Below are 16,758 nucleotides of genomic sequence, written 5' to 3' on the forward strand. Positions count from 1 at the left end.
ATTAATGCAATTGTTAATGTTGTGAATTGCCATATATTTAATTGTGTATTTTATGTATAAGTGTCACGGCCAGATATCTTTTTATAGTGTTTCCTTTAGTTTGGGATATGCAGGGTAGGGAGGAGTTTACTGAGACGTACGATTTAATAAGATGACATATTTTGAGAAATCATAAAAAAGTTAGCCACCTCACATTTCTGACCACTCGCAACACTCCTGCTCTACCTGGCTGCTGGTTTTCAAAATCTGGGCTGGAACTCTTCCTGGGGGCCCTTCTGGTGTCCCCGCTGGCTGGGTGCCTCTTATGCTGAATATGTGAACTCAGAGTGAACTTGCCTTTGTTTCCTCCTTCATCGCTGTTGAGATGGATTTCTACAATCTGGCCTGGTGGTCAGATTTTAGGAGGCTGCCATAGGTGTGATAAACAGGAAGCTCTGAGAAGTTGGCCAAAACCCAATCAAGGTAGTTGGATGAGCAGTCCAGGCTTAATTTGAGGAGAGTGCGAGTGGGGTCAGGGGCCTTCGAGTCCACACAGTATAGCACATAACAATTCAATTTAAACAGTTTGTTTTAAAAAATACTGTCATTTATTTGAGGCCTTATGTACACACTGGAAAATGTATCTAACCGGTAGTATTATCATGCAAAACTCTCATGTAAATATATTCGGTTATCATAGGTTCACTTAATACACATCAGATAATTTAATCAAGCAAAGCATGAAAGTTAGATGCAGTAAATGATGACAACCAATCACAAGAACAATATCCTAACTTGAAGTCCAAACCCTAACAAGAGTGGGGCCTTGTGTCCAAAAGTCACAGGGTTTCTCACCAGCATGAGTTCCCTTTGATAAAGGATTCAATGAGCTTGTGGTGAGGATTAGTTTCAAACTAATAAAAAGTTCTACACCAATTTACCAAAGGAAAGGTAAGTGTTCCCCTTTCTTCCAGACCCAAGGGTAACCCAGGGGCAGGATAGCCACCCCAAGTTGGACGGCCAAAGGTGTGTGAAATGGAAATAGGAGACCAAGGGACTTGTTCCCACTGTTATTTTATGGAGGACAGGGGGTGGAGGGATAGGCACAATAGGCTTATTTACCATCTTGGCTCTGATTTTCCCAGATGTCATTGGGGATCATCTAGGGGTCGCTGGGGGCTTGATCTCCAGCTTTGGGTTCCAGTGAGGGGTGCACAGGATTTGCGGGTTTGAGGATTGAACCGGTCGGCTGGTAATGCACGATGCAACCCCTGTCAGTGCAGGAATGCAGAATCCAACGATGCAAGCCCCCCTTTGGACACTTCACTGGATGGAGAAAAGGAAGTTCCAGCAATAATTACAGTTTGCAGGCGACTGCACTGTTTCCACTCATGTTCACAGAAACTGCTCCTGGGCAGATTCCAGTGAAGGTGGGAAGATGAAATTTAGGGAGAAGGTGACTTGTGTCATGAGCTAGCGACCATAGGAAGTTCCTTACTTCAATTCGTAACAGCGACAGTTCTGGCTAGGTAGCAGACGAGAGAGCTGATCAGTCCACTGGGCAGTGCAGGGACACTCCCGAATGCTCTGAAAGGCTGGATCCTCGAAGGTGTTAAACTAGTTGGTCCGATTAATGCAAAGGCTGAAGCAATGCTCAGGGTCTTCTGAGATCTGTCACAAGAGCAGGGTTTCACCGGACCAGGCACATGGAGAGATACTGGGCCACTTCAGAAGTCCTCTTCAGATCTTCAGCAGCCTGGTCTTCAAGGGATTCTTGGCTCCAACGTAGATCTGAAGAATAGCTCCCGAGGTCCTTTAATCAATGATTTTGCCACCTGCTTTCAGCACAAATAGAATACTTGAGGAGGGGGGAGGCAGCCAGTTGGGAAGGGAGCAGTTGTTGGCAAAACCTTTTATCTGATTCAGTGATGGAGTGTACCTTCAAGAATACATGATTGCTTCATGATCAATTTATAACCTCTTAATTTTCAGGGGAGAACGGAGTCTACCATGATGAACCTGTCGATCACCGTCTTACCGAGCACGAGTGGGCTGAAGAATGGAAGCACCTGGACCATGTAAGGGCCAATCTCTTATTTCTACAGAAACCTCTTAGCATGACATATGGGTGCCTGGATAGAAAACTAGTGAAGTTGTATATGGTAGCATGCATGCTAGGTGGAGTAGTACACAAGTGTTCATCATTATGTGCCTAGGTGATAAGTGTATGAGCGCCTTTCCGTTTGATGCCAGATCAACCTTATGTCTTAGCATTGTGGCAACAAGGAATTAAGAGACTGAGCAAGTGGTGCCCTGATGATTGCTATACATTTTTATTCAACAGAAAAATGAACCTTGCTGTCCTTGGCTCTTAATGGGATTTCCCTGCCTAAACTAAAGAAACTCTGGTGCTAGTCGGGAAGTCTGTGTAAATCCAAATCGAAATGCACCGTCCCTTTAAGAAAAGCTCCTATGCTATCCCCCTCACTAAAATAAACAATATAAAGTTCTGATTCTGCTTGTAACGCAGAAGAATGACCCCCTTCTCCTGGATGTAAAGTGTCCCAAAGACCCTAAGGCCGTTCAAAGTAAAAGTTCCACAAAGCTTCTGGGCTTTTTGTGATACATAAACAAAACATTTCTACAGAATCCTCGTGGGGCTACGTGGGGCTAGGAGAATGACTGCCTTCTTCTAGCTGGTTCCTCAACGTCCCTTATATTTTTAGGAAAAACTTGTCATTCCTTTACAGAGGTTTTCACATGCTCAGTTTTCTTTATATTCTCTATTCTGCCCTACTGAGGCGACAGAGATGCTCCCAGAGTTCAGCTCGTCTCTCCAGTGCCACACCTTTTGAGGAGCTGGCCAGGGAATTGTAGTTCAAACTGGTTCACTACTTTCTTGGTCTCTTCACATTCACAGTCTCCAGTATTCTTGGTTCCTCGGATTTTACCAGGCTACTTTCTAAAAAGGAAGAGCCGGATTCTCATCTTTTTAAAAGAGATGACAAGGACAATGTTTTTTTTCTTATTTCAAAAGTGAGTGTTGACCCCTTGGATTGAAAGGACTGAACTCTTGGCAGGATCTGGTGTCGACCAATCATAAGTTTGGAATAGCCTTTTGATGAAGGGTTATTGATTTTTGCTCTGAAGACCAGCCCTAGATGATTCTGCAGTGTGTGCAGGAGGGCTTCTATTTCCAATGTGTTTTTAGATGTTACGTCTTTGTCAACGATTGTCCTCGAAGTGCCCCTTAGAACACTTCTCTCCAATGAGGCTACAAAAGACTCCTGGAAGGGTTTCTGTTCGTTCGACGGAGGTCCAGAAGATAACCCCTTGAATAATGTTTCGGGGCCTTGGGGCTTTAACAATAGACTTAACTCACAACCGCTGAGGTGAGTGTTACTTCTCTGTTAACTAAGCAAACAAGTATGAAGATCTGTTAACAGTTTTTCATAGTAGTTTGTTTTCCAAATCTCTCTTAGCTTTCCCTTGGCTCCCTCCTGGACTTTTAACAACCCTCATTACCTGCTCTTGCAGTCGAGAGGCTTCACCGTTTCTGCCTGGGATCTTGTGACGATTAATAGTTTTTCTCTCATTGGGTGCTTGTTTCCTGTGCCCTGTACTTCTGGTTGTTCTGATGTTGGTAGTGGACTGGCCCGTCCCTTCCGGACGGGTCATTCAGCCACCACCACTCTGGATGCTTCTCAAGCCTGCCTGTGCGACTTTACGAAAGGACAAGGTTAACAGTCTTGGCGCAGTTGTCGGACCGCATGGTCGACCCACTGCAAGGTCACACCACCACAGCACAATCTCCCCCCTTCCGTTAGGCTGGTTCCCGGCCGACTGGCATAACGCATTCCGGGCATCTCACAAATAACATCTGTTTGTTTCGCTGGGACGTTATGCCGATTCGCCTCTTTCTCGGCCTTACTCTTGCTCATCGGCTTCCAGGTTTCACCTGTATAATGTTTGGCGTTCTGCCTCTGTGTTTTTTACTTCTGCTTCCACTACTGCCAACACCTAGTCGGCCTGCAAGAAGTTCTTGTGCGTTTTCTTGCACCACACCCATCACGTCTCTCGCTCGAATTAGTAATTCCTTTAACCCATTTCTCATGTAAGATTTTGTTACACTAACTCATTTGAATGGCTAGTGGCAGTGGTTTATTTTTTATTACCTAGTAACATGTATCTGCAGGCTTGAAACCTCAGCTGCAGTGCTGCACTCAAGGGGGACCATTTTCTCAAAATGGCCCCAGTCTTTTTTTCACCATTTCTTGTTAGTCTCTCCTTGGCTTCTGTTGTTTGCATCGGGTTTGAGTCCTTTGCATGTTTTGCCTTTGGCAGGCTTCAGCCCTGAAGCCTGCCAAGGCTCCAGTGTGTCTGGAAAGGCAGGAAGTGAGGGACGATCCCGAAACCTCCCTGTCCCTTGTCTCTAGGTGTGCCTGAGTGAAACCAGTTCCAATTTGCCGGCTAGCAGTCCTGGAGGGCAACCACCCTGCGGTGTGATTGACAGCCTAGGGCTGTGAATGAATGGGAACTTGCATGAAAAGCGAGGTTTTTGGGTGAGTCGACCACTGGAGGACAACAGCCGAAGTAGAAGACAAGGGAATACGCAGGCAGCACCCTCCGGGCCCGCGAAGTGCCTGGTAAAGCCCTACAACGATGCTGACTCCATTTTCGAATCGACAAGGAAGACCCGTAAAGGACGACTTTCTCCCTTAGGCTGGTGGGACCAATTAACCTCAAGACGAACTTTATTTTGACGTAACCCCCGACTTGCGACTTTCCAAGGCTGCAGAAGGCCAATAAATGTAAAACTATGACAAAATGACGGGAATCTGGCAAATGGAGTGTCCACTGTAAATGCACTGCTCTCTGCATTCAAACGCCTTACACAGGCAGCCACACAAACGGCACCTTTTGCAATATTATTTTGAATTCACTTGGTAGACCACAGGTCTACCAGTACAAGAGTAGCCCTCTCCTTTTTCAGATGTGTTTTACCTTTCCAGCACAAGCCATCCTACAAGGAGTCCTGTGGGGATGCTTTTATTTGTCGCAAGTAATATTTTTTATGCATTCCAGGCATCGTCTGAACATGCTGGGGCCAGTCGTTGCAGGCAGCTAATTGTTTTAATCCATCCAGATCAAGCCCACTGGCTTGATTGCAGCCCTGCATGTCTGACCGCGCGCCCATCTGGGCTGCTTAGCGGTCACGTGTCATTAAAAGGGAGCGTTGCCTCGGCAACGCTTCAATGCGAAAGCCGCAGTTACAAGCGAGCAAGCGAGAGGAGAACTCCTACTCCCTGCGTTTCACACGGTAAGCTTGTACAACGATGGCATTTTGTCTATAAACACGGATCCCACCCGTTTTCAAACTCGTATGCTTTTTGATTGCAGCCTATCTACCGAAAGCTGTATTTCTGCGCTGATTACCATCAGGCAGCTTTTTGATCACCACATGGTTTCCATGTACCACGCCAAACTCTGTGCATTCAACTTACCATGCTCAGGTGAAATGCTTTCTGCATTTATTTTACTATTCTCTACGTATATCAAACAGAGTCTTATTGTTTTCTTTTTTTTCCCCATTTCTGCCCATTACCCTATTACAACTACCTACTTCTGCAACTACAACTGAATGGTATGTTCTTTACATTATATGGTATTTATATGATTTTGCACTACGATGTACCGTTTTCTCTATTTCTATTGCATTTATGAACTTGCGCACATTACCTGCAGACTTGCCCTGAGGAATGAAATGTAATTCCGAAATGCATTGGCAATTTTTGGTCTGATAGAAAAAAACGAATGTGGCGATTTCTTCCTCACTAAAAGCATTAGTGACTTCTCAATTCATGAGACTCATTTTCTTTGATAGAATTTTTGTTGATAAAATCATCTTGAAAAACAACCGAACCTCCATGTTATTTTTCAAGCATAAAAATACCTTTTTTCTACCTTTGAATAAAACTTTGAAAAGTTTGGACTACCTACACACCCGGATTGTGTTCCTTTGAGAGCGGCTGTGTGGCCCTGTATCTCACTTGGTCTTCTGTCTCACATGTACTTTGAGTTTGGGTGTCTCCAAATTCGTCTCAGCCAGCTCCTTTTTGAACATTTTCACACAAACTATCCGAACAAATGTATTCTTTTGTTTACAATAACGAACATTTGAGAAACGTGGACGTATTACAGTGGTGCCCACTTAATTCACTTCTTGCCAGTCATTACATTGTCATAATCCTTTTTACAAGTGCATTTTCATGTGCTGCCTTTTTTGCTGTGATAATGCCCTTACACAAAAAATGGCCTCTACATTTTTTAATCCTTTTCAATACGGCGTGTCTTTGGTTAGCCGTCCTTTTCCCTTGCCAGGTGGGGGAGGGTGCCCTTTCTTCATGCACCTTTGTTCTTGCAAGAAGTCCGCAAAGCCTCTTGTAAGGGTGCAGAAGCAGGAGACTGATGTTTGTTGGCAATAAACCTTTGTTTAATGAAAATAAAGTGAAAAAGCCTATCACTCCCTAAAACCTCCCTGCCTCAAACAAAACTAAGGAAACTGCCAGAATGTCAAAGGAATAAAACATCCTTCGTCCTGTGTCAAATCCTTTTTCCAACCCTTACTCTTGTAACTAAACTAACTAATATGCCTATGTTCTTGGTTCAGGAGAATGTCTCCCTTCTCCTGGATGACGACTGTTCCTGTGCTTCAAGGGAATCTTTCCTGAGGTTTTGGTTCCCTTCCACAGGATATGAGTCTTCATCAAAAAGTGCAAATCGAAGTTCTCAAATGGTGCAAAGCAGTCTCACTTTGAAAAATAAAACACAAGTTCCAAGCAAGTGCAAAACAAAGTTTCAACTCCTGTCGTTCACCACAGTTCAAGAGAATGTCTCCCTTGTCTTGATGTTAGCCAGGACTCTCAATCATCCGGGGAGTGATTCCCTTCCCCTGCCTTAAGTGTTCGACAATGTTAAGAGGATGCCCCTCCCTCTCTTGGTCTTTCACCCGGGTTCCAATGCAACACCAAAGGAGAACAGGTCGATATATGCCGACAATAACCCCTTTAAAGATCAGATTAAATCATGGCATTGCTACATCGGTGATGTCTTTATGCTGTGGGGAGGTGGAACAGATATGCTAACAGCATGTTTGTAATGGCTGAACTCGCAAGAAGTTTGTATCAACTTTACTATGACTTCCAGTACAAATAAGATTGTGTAGACCTAGAAATGTATAGGGCTCACAACAACAAACTAGGTACAACCTGGTTCAAAAAGCCCACAGATAAGAACACATTAATGTCATTTAACAGTTTCCACCCCCAGAGTTTGCGTGAGAACTTGCCATTCGGGCAATTTTTGCACATTAGACGCAACTGTAGCACTAAAGATGACTGATATCAACAGTAAACAACTCACTGCCAGATTAAAAGAACTGGGATACCCTGCTCACACCATCCGCAGATCACTGAAACGTGCTTGTCATGTGAACAGAGAAGATTGTCTCATTAAACAGACAAAATCTAAAAAGGACAAAATCACATGTGTTGCCACCTTCTCGCCGATCAGCCATGACTTGCATAGGAGTATTGTTAGGCAAAGTTTGCATGCAGTACCCTTTGGGACCACTACACACAACTAGGACTACAGGTGCAAGCAAAACTAACCTTTGGTAGAAGTCTGTACTACACAGTTTTTGGTAGCCGTGCTGAGCAGCCAGGCTTATTTCAAGAGGGAATGTAAGCTGTAATGATGTAACACAGAGGTCTACAATCACAGGTGTTCAAATAAACTCTTACACTGAAGGTTTCTTTGTTAAATACTTATTTATTTATTCACCTGTCAGTTATAAAACATTCATAAGAAGGAGGCAATATAATCACACACAAATATACTTCAGTACTGTACACTCTAAGTTTCTCAGGCATTCAAAATACTTTGAAGGAGAAGCAAAAAGGCATATGTTATCAGAACATAGAAAGAATACAGTTATTTCTTAGGCACTGTAGATTGTTTGAGTTCACCAGAAGAGTTAATTCAATTCAATAGGCTAGGCTAAAGTCAATGGGCTAAAGTCTTGGATAGGATAAAGCAGTTCTGGTAGTAAAATGGAAAAGTCTCTGCAACAGTTCTTAGGAATAGTTTGTAGCAAGAAGAATTATATGTTGGCTCACAAGCTGATTAGGCCTGCGAGTTGGGAAAGTTTCAAGCCCTTTCACCACGAGAGGCAAGTACTCCGTCTGATTTTACAGTACCTTTACTAATGAAGAAAAAGATGCAGCTGTTGACCTCTGTTCCTGGCAGTTCCTGCAGATCTCGCTGTTCCCGGCCCTCTGTCGTGGGGACAAGAGGGAGGACGTTGGGGATTACACTGGGACTGGTCAATAAGCTGGAAACTGGCAAATCTTCAATTCCGGTAGCTGTAGTCAAGCACACAAACTGGTGTCCTCCTCCCTGGTTATTTGGTTTCCTTCAGCACTTCGAGGAAAATACAACCAGCTCAGAGAATGGTATCCAGGTGGCTTAGTGTCGAGTTGATGGGTCCCACCAACTCAAAGGGAGAATTCATCTTTGCAGGGCTTCTCTGACGAGATGAACTTAGCGATTCGGACCTGCAGGAGGGATTCATTGGGCAAACCAACGGTCCAGGAGTTGCAGCAGCTGTCCTCTTCAAGCTTATCTTCAGTTCTTTCGTTCCAGTGGTCGACTCTGGCTTCCAAGCCAAGAGACTTGCCTTTCATTCAGTTGTCTCCCATATTCATTCCAGCCTAGCTGTCACTCACCTAGCAGGGTGGCTGTCCCTGCCGGACAGTCAGCCAGCCAATCACCACAGAGTGCATTTGGGTCTCCTAGGAGACTAAGCACAGGAAGTTTTGGGGACCTTCCTCACTTCCTTGCCACCCCAGACACTCGGGCACCAGAGGCGGTCTGCTGTCCTGAAGACCACCAAAGGCGAATGAACAAAGGAGCCAAACCTGGTTTGGCGCGCAGAGCAAAACTATAGAAGGACCTTTCCACAATGAAATGGCAAAAAAAGACTGGGGCCCGTTTTTACATAGGGGGTTCAAACGGCATCTTGAAAAACATGGCTCCCGCGATTTAATGCTACTGGTGTTCGCGGTCGGGAAAAACATGGTAGTTTCTTGTAAAACCACTGCCACCAGCCATTTCGAGAGGAAAGGGTAGCATTTAACTGCTTCATAAGTATCTAGACACAAGGGATACTCCGGCACTCTATTGTAAGATAGGGGGTGCTGGGTCTAGGAATTTAAAAAGACAAAGTCAATTTCACTTTACTCCCTCTGGGAAACAGTAGTTTATCCCAGAGAAGGTATTTAAACCTTGGGAAAGCCTGAAAAGGTTTCCCTGTGCCACTGCACTGAGGGTGCTGTGTGACACACATGAAAAGATAATGCCTATGGAGTTGTCTAAAATTCCATAACCAAAGAAAACTCAAGAGTAAAACACATTTCAAAACAAATGAGAGAGTGGGAAAATGGGCCACACTCTCTCCAGGTAAAAAAATAGTCCTCAAAATCCAGCAAAGTTGCTGGGGATTTCTAAGGTGAAGGGAATTAGCACATTTTTGAGACTTCTCCCTAAAACGTATCCTTTAAAATTGGGGGACGATCAACACTGAGGATTTCACAATAAACAAACTGCGTTTTGCTTTTAAACGCCAGCCTAATTTAAGTGACAAACTGGTACACACATATGCACCGATGGAGGACAAAGACCATTCTACACTAACCACTCTGTGGCATTTGCCTCCAGTTATCGGCCATTTTGAATGTGGCAATTGCTCAGTGTGTTGCCTTACTAGTAAAATCAAAGATAAAGATCTTAAAGTCTGTAAGTGGCAATTTAAAACATTTACAAATTGTAACACCAAATGGGTGATTTACGGTATAAAGTGCCCTTGCGGGCTACTTTATATTGGTAAAACTAAAAGACCAGTACGGCAAAGAATTTGCGAGCACTGCACGTGTGTGAAAAACACAGTAGTGGATAAGCCCTTAGTGGCTCATTACAAACTAGCCAAGCTTTGCCATGAAGACATCTACTGGTTCATTATACAAACGGTTGAAACCCACCCCTGTGGAGGGGATAGAGATTTAAAGCTAAGAAAACGAACAGAAGTTGATTTTCGATCTTCACTTTGTAAAGGAGGGGCTCAAAATTGCTTTGAATGGAGTCTATTTATCCAATAGCCATGTGCAATTCTTAAAAAGATTTAACATTAATGCAGGACCAAGATGTCTAAATATGTATAGGGATTTATCTTCATCATTTGTATATGTATTTTGTATTTTATTTATTTGTATAGCGCACCAAGCCCATGTGCTTCTGGGCGCGTTTCTTCAGGTAAGGTTACATGGTTACATATATTGCACATTCTTACATCAGCACAGTTACATGTGTTGCATAGATTATAAATTGTTACATAAGTAATAGTATATACATTAGACAGTCATTTACAGAAATACACGAGCGTGAAGGTATGTACATAACTACGTACATAATAAGCGGAAATGCATTATTGATGGTTGGCACAAAGCAGGTGGTTGGGCACGAATGTGGGAGCTAGAGGTCTTTCGCTGCGAGCCAGGTTTTAGCTTTGCTTCTGAAGGCCATGAAGTAGGGTTTAGTTCTGAGTGAGATGGGTAGAGAGTTCCAAAGCTTAGCAGCAAGCACAGGGAAACTGCTACCCCAAGCCTTCTGAAGCTTGAACCTTGGTATTGTAAGGCAGTGTGCTTGGGCTACTCTGTGGGGACGGTCAGCAATGTTGTGCGTGAATAGGTTGGACAGATAGCTAGGTGCACAGTTTGCTAGGCATTTATGCGTGAGTGATAAAGATTTGAGAACAATTCTTTAACGGGTAGCCAATATAGGCTGCACCTGATATCGGAGATGTGGTGGTTTCTGGGGATATTCAACGCTGCTCTGATGGCGCTGTTTTGGATTACTTGTAATATATTTGTATTTCGTTGGCAGGTCCCCAAGTACAGTGCGTTACAATAGTCTAGTTTCGACATGGTCAATGTTGTAGCTAAGGTGTCAGCGGTTAGGAAAGGGCGACAGGCAGTGATGAGTTTGCACTTATAGGCCGCTGATGTTACAGCTTTGGTTTGTCGCGTTATTGATAGAGTGGATTCAAGGTATATGCCAAGGGTTTTGGTGTCATTGGATACCTTAATGGTGTTACCATCAATGATGGAGTCAAAGTCTGGATCTAGCTTGTTGAGTCTGGGTTGTGAGCCAAGGAGGAGTAGCTCTGTCTTATTGAGACAGAGCCCATGTTGTGCCATCCAGGCCTGAATGACGCCGTAGATGTCGAGTGCTTTGGAGTCAACTTTTGTGGTCTCAAATGATGGGGAAAGAGCTACTTTCTCAATAAGATCATGATGGGGACAAATAACCAGTGATTATGAGTTTAAAAATCCAAACACAGTGAAGATTAAATTGGGGGATAAAAAATAGATGTCCCAGTCCCTCCGGCGAAATAATAGTTTGAATAAAAGAAACCAAATTGCCCCGATAAACGGATAGGGATTTACGAGTATTTGGATGTTAGTCCGCCACAATCATATTAATTGAGAAATGTTAGATGTACTGAATATGCCGTTTGGGACACACGTTGTTGGTCCCATCTAATAAGTAATATCGGGTATAGACATGCGGCCACACAGGACCTCTAAAAACCCTAAGAGATCTTTTGAATGACTCCTTAGCATGATAAACATCTCCATCTTTATAAATTTAAGAACAGGTAGGGTATTAAGTATCTTTCTTGCAGCTGTTTTTGGCTAAATCCGTGAATTCAGCAACGTTCAACATGGCGTCCATGGACACAACATTCACCGTTCGGAATGAACTGTCGAACAATGTACAAGAAGTTATAAAACATGTGATGCTCCACCATGCGTTTTTTTTCTTTTGAAAATACGTGCTGAGCGAATGCGAAACCAGACAACGATTTCAAGTAAGTGCCTTATCCAAATTACAAACAAAGAAATGTAGAAGAACAGGATTATTGATCCAGTTCATGTATGCTTCATTTTTAGGGTTCACATAGTTTACGGACTGTTATACCAACTAATGGACGGCTGTAAGGTATGGAAGAGCGCACCATCGTATGAACATGAATAAACCAGTGATAAAGCCACATCAGACATATACCATGGACAAATAAGGGAAATGTCTGAACTGGAGATTACCTGTGACCCAGTTTATACACAAAAGCATGCAATGTTGTGTGACTTGAATAAAATATTTAATGGGCTGATATTACAAAATGCCCTTTTCTCTGCCTCTTCTTTTTGTGCCCCGGTTTAGACTTTCACAGTATGCGAAACAATTCAACGGGGACACAACGGAAATCTACCACACGGTAGCAAAAAACTGTCAAGGATTCACCCGGCTTGGTGAAGGTAATTTAGTTCAGTCTCAATGTCGCGAAATAAATGAAAGAGCAAAGTAAAAGCCAGATCTAAATTTAGTAATAGTATGGCCGAAGGGGGGATTAGACATTTATTAGATGATCCGCCCAATGAGCCCTGTAGTAAAACGCTGAAGTACAAAAAGTAAATATATTTGTACTGCTTTCCTTTTAGTGTGTCACAAGTGCCATCTCCTGGGTAACTACAATGATATTTCACCTGGAAACGATACCTCACACACGATAAAGAAATTAAAGCTTAGGGATATATATTCACGAGGCAGTATATTGAGATAAGATAATGGTACACATTATTTTGAATAACCAATATCATTTTTGGGGTTTTATAGTAGTACATCCTGTAAATAAGAATATATGTCGCAGCACATCAAATTTGATCACGTTCTACCACTGAAGTGTCCTGAAGACGGGTCTAAAGGAGCATGTTAACTAGAATCATCCAAGAACGTGCCATTCCCTTGGATCCAGAAACACAAGCAAGTGTTCACAGACAAGATCATAAATAAATTGAGAGGGCTAATATATTACCACTACACCTCACTTTTCTAATACTAACCTCACTTTCTATCCCTATAACATGAGTCTGTATTGAGGTAGTAATGCGTTTGTGATCAATATTTTTGGTTGACAACACCTAGTATTTGTTTTATGTGTTTTAGTATGTTTTAAATTATGTACATAATAATTAAAATATGTATTGTTTTATAAGATTTTGTACCTCTGTCTGAATGAATTAAGACAGTTCTCTATATTCTTTCTTAGTGTGGACATTTCACGCCTGTCTGCGTGTAAAGGTGGGTAGCTGTTTTGTGGAACCTATGTTTGCTAACCTCTAGACAGTAGTTAAATTTGGTTCATAGAGGAAATCTGTATGCCTCTGCACATCCTCTGCGTCTCAGTACTGATCTTGAGGACTCCTAGTGAGTCAGTTGAAATCTTCCTCATCCCAGTAATTTTAAAGGGGACAGAGTTCCCAACCCTACAGACATACATGGGGGAGTTTGGTACGGAGGTGAAGTAGACAGAGGATGAGTGTGTGTGGAATGGTGATGTGTTAACATAATACTGCATTCCCCAAGACAGTCCTTTTTTCTCATTGGAAAGGGGCTCTCCCTAGTGAAAAGAGGACGACATCCACGGATTAGTCACACTCTATTTTCTGTGTGAGCTGGCAGTAAGTTACGTTATGTGGTATTTGTACAGTGCCTGCATGTGGGGGAAAGTGTGCTGTTTGCCCCCAATCCACTTTCCTTCAGGGGCTTGGATGTTGCTGAGCACATCCTGAGAGGCTAGCTGTCCACTATTGGACAGCTACCTCATATTTGAATGTTACAAGTGTCCTTATTGGAGGGCTGGGTTCGCCCCCAGCACAATGATTCTGGCTTTAAGTGAGTTGAACCCAGAAACCAAGTCACCTATTGAAGCTGAGAAGGTACAAAGGATTGTTTCAGAAACCAGCATTGGCTAATTTTAACCACTGCGTCATGAACCCCGACTTACTAATAAACACTGGTGACCTGATGGAGAGGGCTTCCTCCCTCTGGCTAGAAGGACCAGAGGTTTAAGATTAATTATAAACCTTCCAGACATCACCTCTTGTGTTTTTTACTTTGTCACCCCAAGTGGGACGGTTATGCCCAGACGTGGTCCCGTTCCTGCTGGGCCTAGAGACCCAAGCTACTTCTCACTGATGAGGACCAATTAGACCGAGGCATGTCTGGGGATGGGCAGAAGGGATGTGACCTAGCAGTTTGGGCTGAACTGCCCCTTTGGGAGAGTGGGACCAAGCCAGATTTGCATATGATCTTTCCCTTTTCTGTAATGGCTTGGCATGTGAAGAACGATGGTCTGGAGGATTTTCCAGAGCAATTGCCAGTGGTTTGATTAATTTTAAACCTTCTAGCTATTACCTGTTGTTAGTTGTGTATTTTTTTTAAATTTTTTTTTTTGGTGGGACCAAGCAGTCACTTGTACTGCTCGAGGTGAATCACTTGTTCTTGGTTCTCAGAGTGTGTATCTTTGCATTTTCTCTGCAATGCCCAGAACTAACTGTTAATTGTTGCAAGGACATCCAGCTAGCATTCAGCTGGAACTCATTGTGGGCATCCTCGGGGGCTCTGCTGAGACGCTGGAAACTCACTGTGCTGCCTTACACCAGGAGACAAACCTGCTGGAAGGACCAAAGTCCTTCCCCAAGATGCCGAGTGCCTCCTGACCCTAGACATGCATCTGTGAAGTCCTTTTTGACAGAATATCCTAAGTCGTGGGACCGAATTTGGGGGAATCGGGGTTGTTTGCCATTTCCCCCCCACCACCCTTCCCCCTCCCCCACTACCCCCACAGGAACCTAGAGGCAGCCAGTGGTGATAGTAATTAAAGACCCTGCACAGTGACGACGGTCATACAAGTCACCCCCCCAACTTTGATGTGTGTTTGACATCTTTTTTTCCCTACTTATTGTGTGCATAACTGTTTGTGAATCTAAAGTAGTGTGTAACCCATAGTGGGTTACCCAACTGTGAGTTGTGTATATTTACTTAAGTATTTGTATTTACATTGAAAATGTAAAGTGTGCCTTATTGTAGTAATGTAATCATGTTATTTTTAAAACGTACCTGCGTGTCTCTTTACTTGCTATATCTGCTATGTGTTAACTGTTCTACTGTTACTGTTTCAGTGACTTTGTGTTGATTTTCTCCATTTCTCCTAAGGGAGTGGGAATGTTTTTCCCCCCTAACCTAGTCTTTTACTCTTGTTATGGGTATGATATATGATGTGAGAGTTTATTTATATAGCGCCTATACACAATGTGTTTCAAATCACTTCAAGGCAAGGGAGGGAACAAGGGAAAATACAATGACCTTGTTACAGGCCATGAACAGTAAAGATGTGAAATTAACTATCGTACTAGGCCAGGCGAGAAAAACAAAAGGTGAGGGAGAGGGGTGCAGAAAGGGAGGGGAGGAACAAAACAATCAACTATCGTACTAGGCCTGACAACGTTTCAGGTAGTGCTGGCGGGTTGGAGGGGACAGTAAGGGGATGGGGTGCAACAGACGAGGTTGCTATCGTACTAAGTCCAGGGCCAATTCTGATAGAGAAAGTGCATAGAAGAAAGTAAGGGGGGGGGGGAGATGGGAAACGGGAGAGGGGAGGCGAGGAGAGAACAGAGAGTAAGCTGTCAGAAAGAGTGGAGAGCAAATACAATTGCAGAAGTCAGTAGTAAAACATAATGTTGCAAGCCAGGGTACAAGATGAAGATGGGAACAGCATGATTCAGGGCCACCATGAGTACAAGATGCAAAAGAAGTCCAGCAAGAAGGGTGACGCACCGTGAATCCATGAAGTCCATAAAATTAAAATCCAGCATTGGCCACAAGACGGTGATGGTGAAACCACAATGTATCAGGACAGACTGTGTGCGGGAAGGGGGGGGGGGCGCACAAGGGAACAACACAGGGGGACCAGAGGGGGTGGGGATGGGGATGACCTGTGGGGACAGAGGGTGTAAACACATGTTGGTGCATGCTTACCTGCTGTCTTAGCAGGGGATCGGACCCTTGATCCCCCTGGTCCGAACAGATCCAAACAGGAATTGCCCTTTTCTTTGACTGCCCTTCGCTTTGGACGCCTGGGTGAAATACCCTTGACCTAAGAGTTAAGAGCAGGAAGGAAGAGGCAGGGCTAAGAAGGTGGGTGGTGCTTAGGCCAGGTGACCTATATCCACTTATACCTGCTCCCCAGCTGCAAAGGAAAAGAGGCTGGAGGGCTCCTTAAGTAGGGAAAAGAGTGGCAAGCAGGAAGGCACCAGGTGGGCGGGGCTTAGGCCAGGAGACCTAGATCCACTTACACCTGCTCCCCAGTGACCTGTTTGTTTTTACCATAGTGTGTGCTTGGATTTATAGTTCCCTATAACTTTTGGGCTTAGGCTTGGTTGCCCCCTTGGGCCTCCCTTTGTAATTTCTCTTATTATATCTTGAATGAACTACTGTTCCCTAGAGGTAAAGTAGGATTCCCATCCATTTTACGTTTTATATAGTTAGCCAGCACTTGAAGAGGGACCATGCCTTCAGGTCGACTGGTGGCGGTTTCCTCCATAGTATTGGCCCAGACTAACTCCTTCATCCTCTGGTCCCTCGTGGGAGCTTTCCACTGAGCCCATCATTTAGTATGCATCTCTTAGCCAGGAGGAAACCTACATTTAGGTGTACACACACAGAGCACATCATATTGACCCAACAGATCTACCGCTGGCGTGGGTTACAAACACATGTCCGTGATAGCTACAAGTGTGTCACATATCTACTCCCAATGCT

The 16,758-nt window shown here is 43.8% G+C and overlaps 1 protein-coding gene across 4 annotated transcripts in view; it reads left to right on the forward strand.

Moving 5' to 3' along the window:
- The window catches only part of CBFA2T2 (CBFA2/RUNX1 partner transcriptional co-repressor 2), a 462,052-nt gene that overhangs the window by 367,321 nt on the left and 77,973 nt on the right, over positions 1-16,758 (forward strand). For all 4 annotated transcript variants that reach the window (XM_069652143.1, XM_069652142.1, XM_069652145.1 and 1 more), the window contains one exon: positions 1,972-2,057. In XM_069652143.1, coding sequence (XP_069508244.1) covers positions 1,972-2,057 — 86 coding nt within the window. The remainder of the gene's footprint in view (positions 1-1,971; positions 2,058-16,758) is intronic.

This window comes from Ambystoma mexicanum, chromosome 3p (assembly GCF_040938575.1).
Source record: "Ambystoma mexicanum isolate Mex_15411 chromosome 3p, UKY_AmexF1_1, whole genome shotgun sequence".
NCBI classification, from domain to species: Eukaryota; Metazoa; Chordata; class Amphibia; order Caudata; family Ambystomatidae; genus Ambystoma; species Ambystoma mexicanum.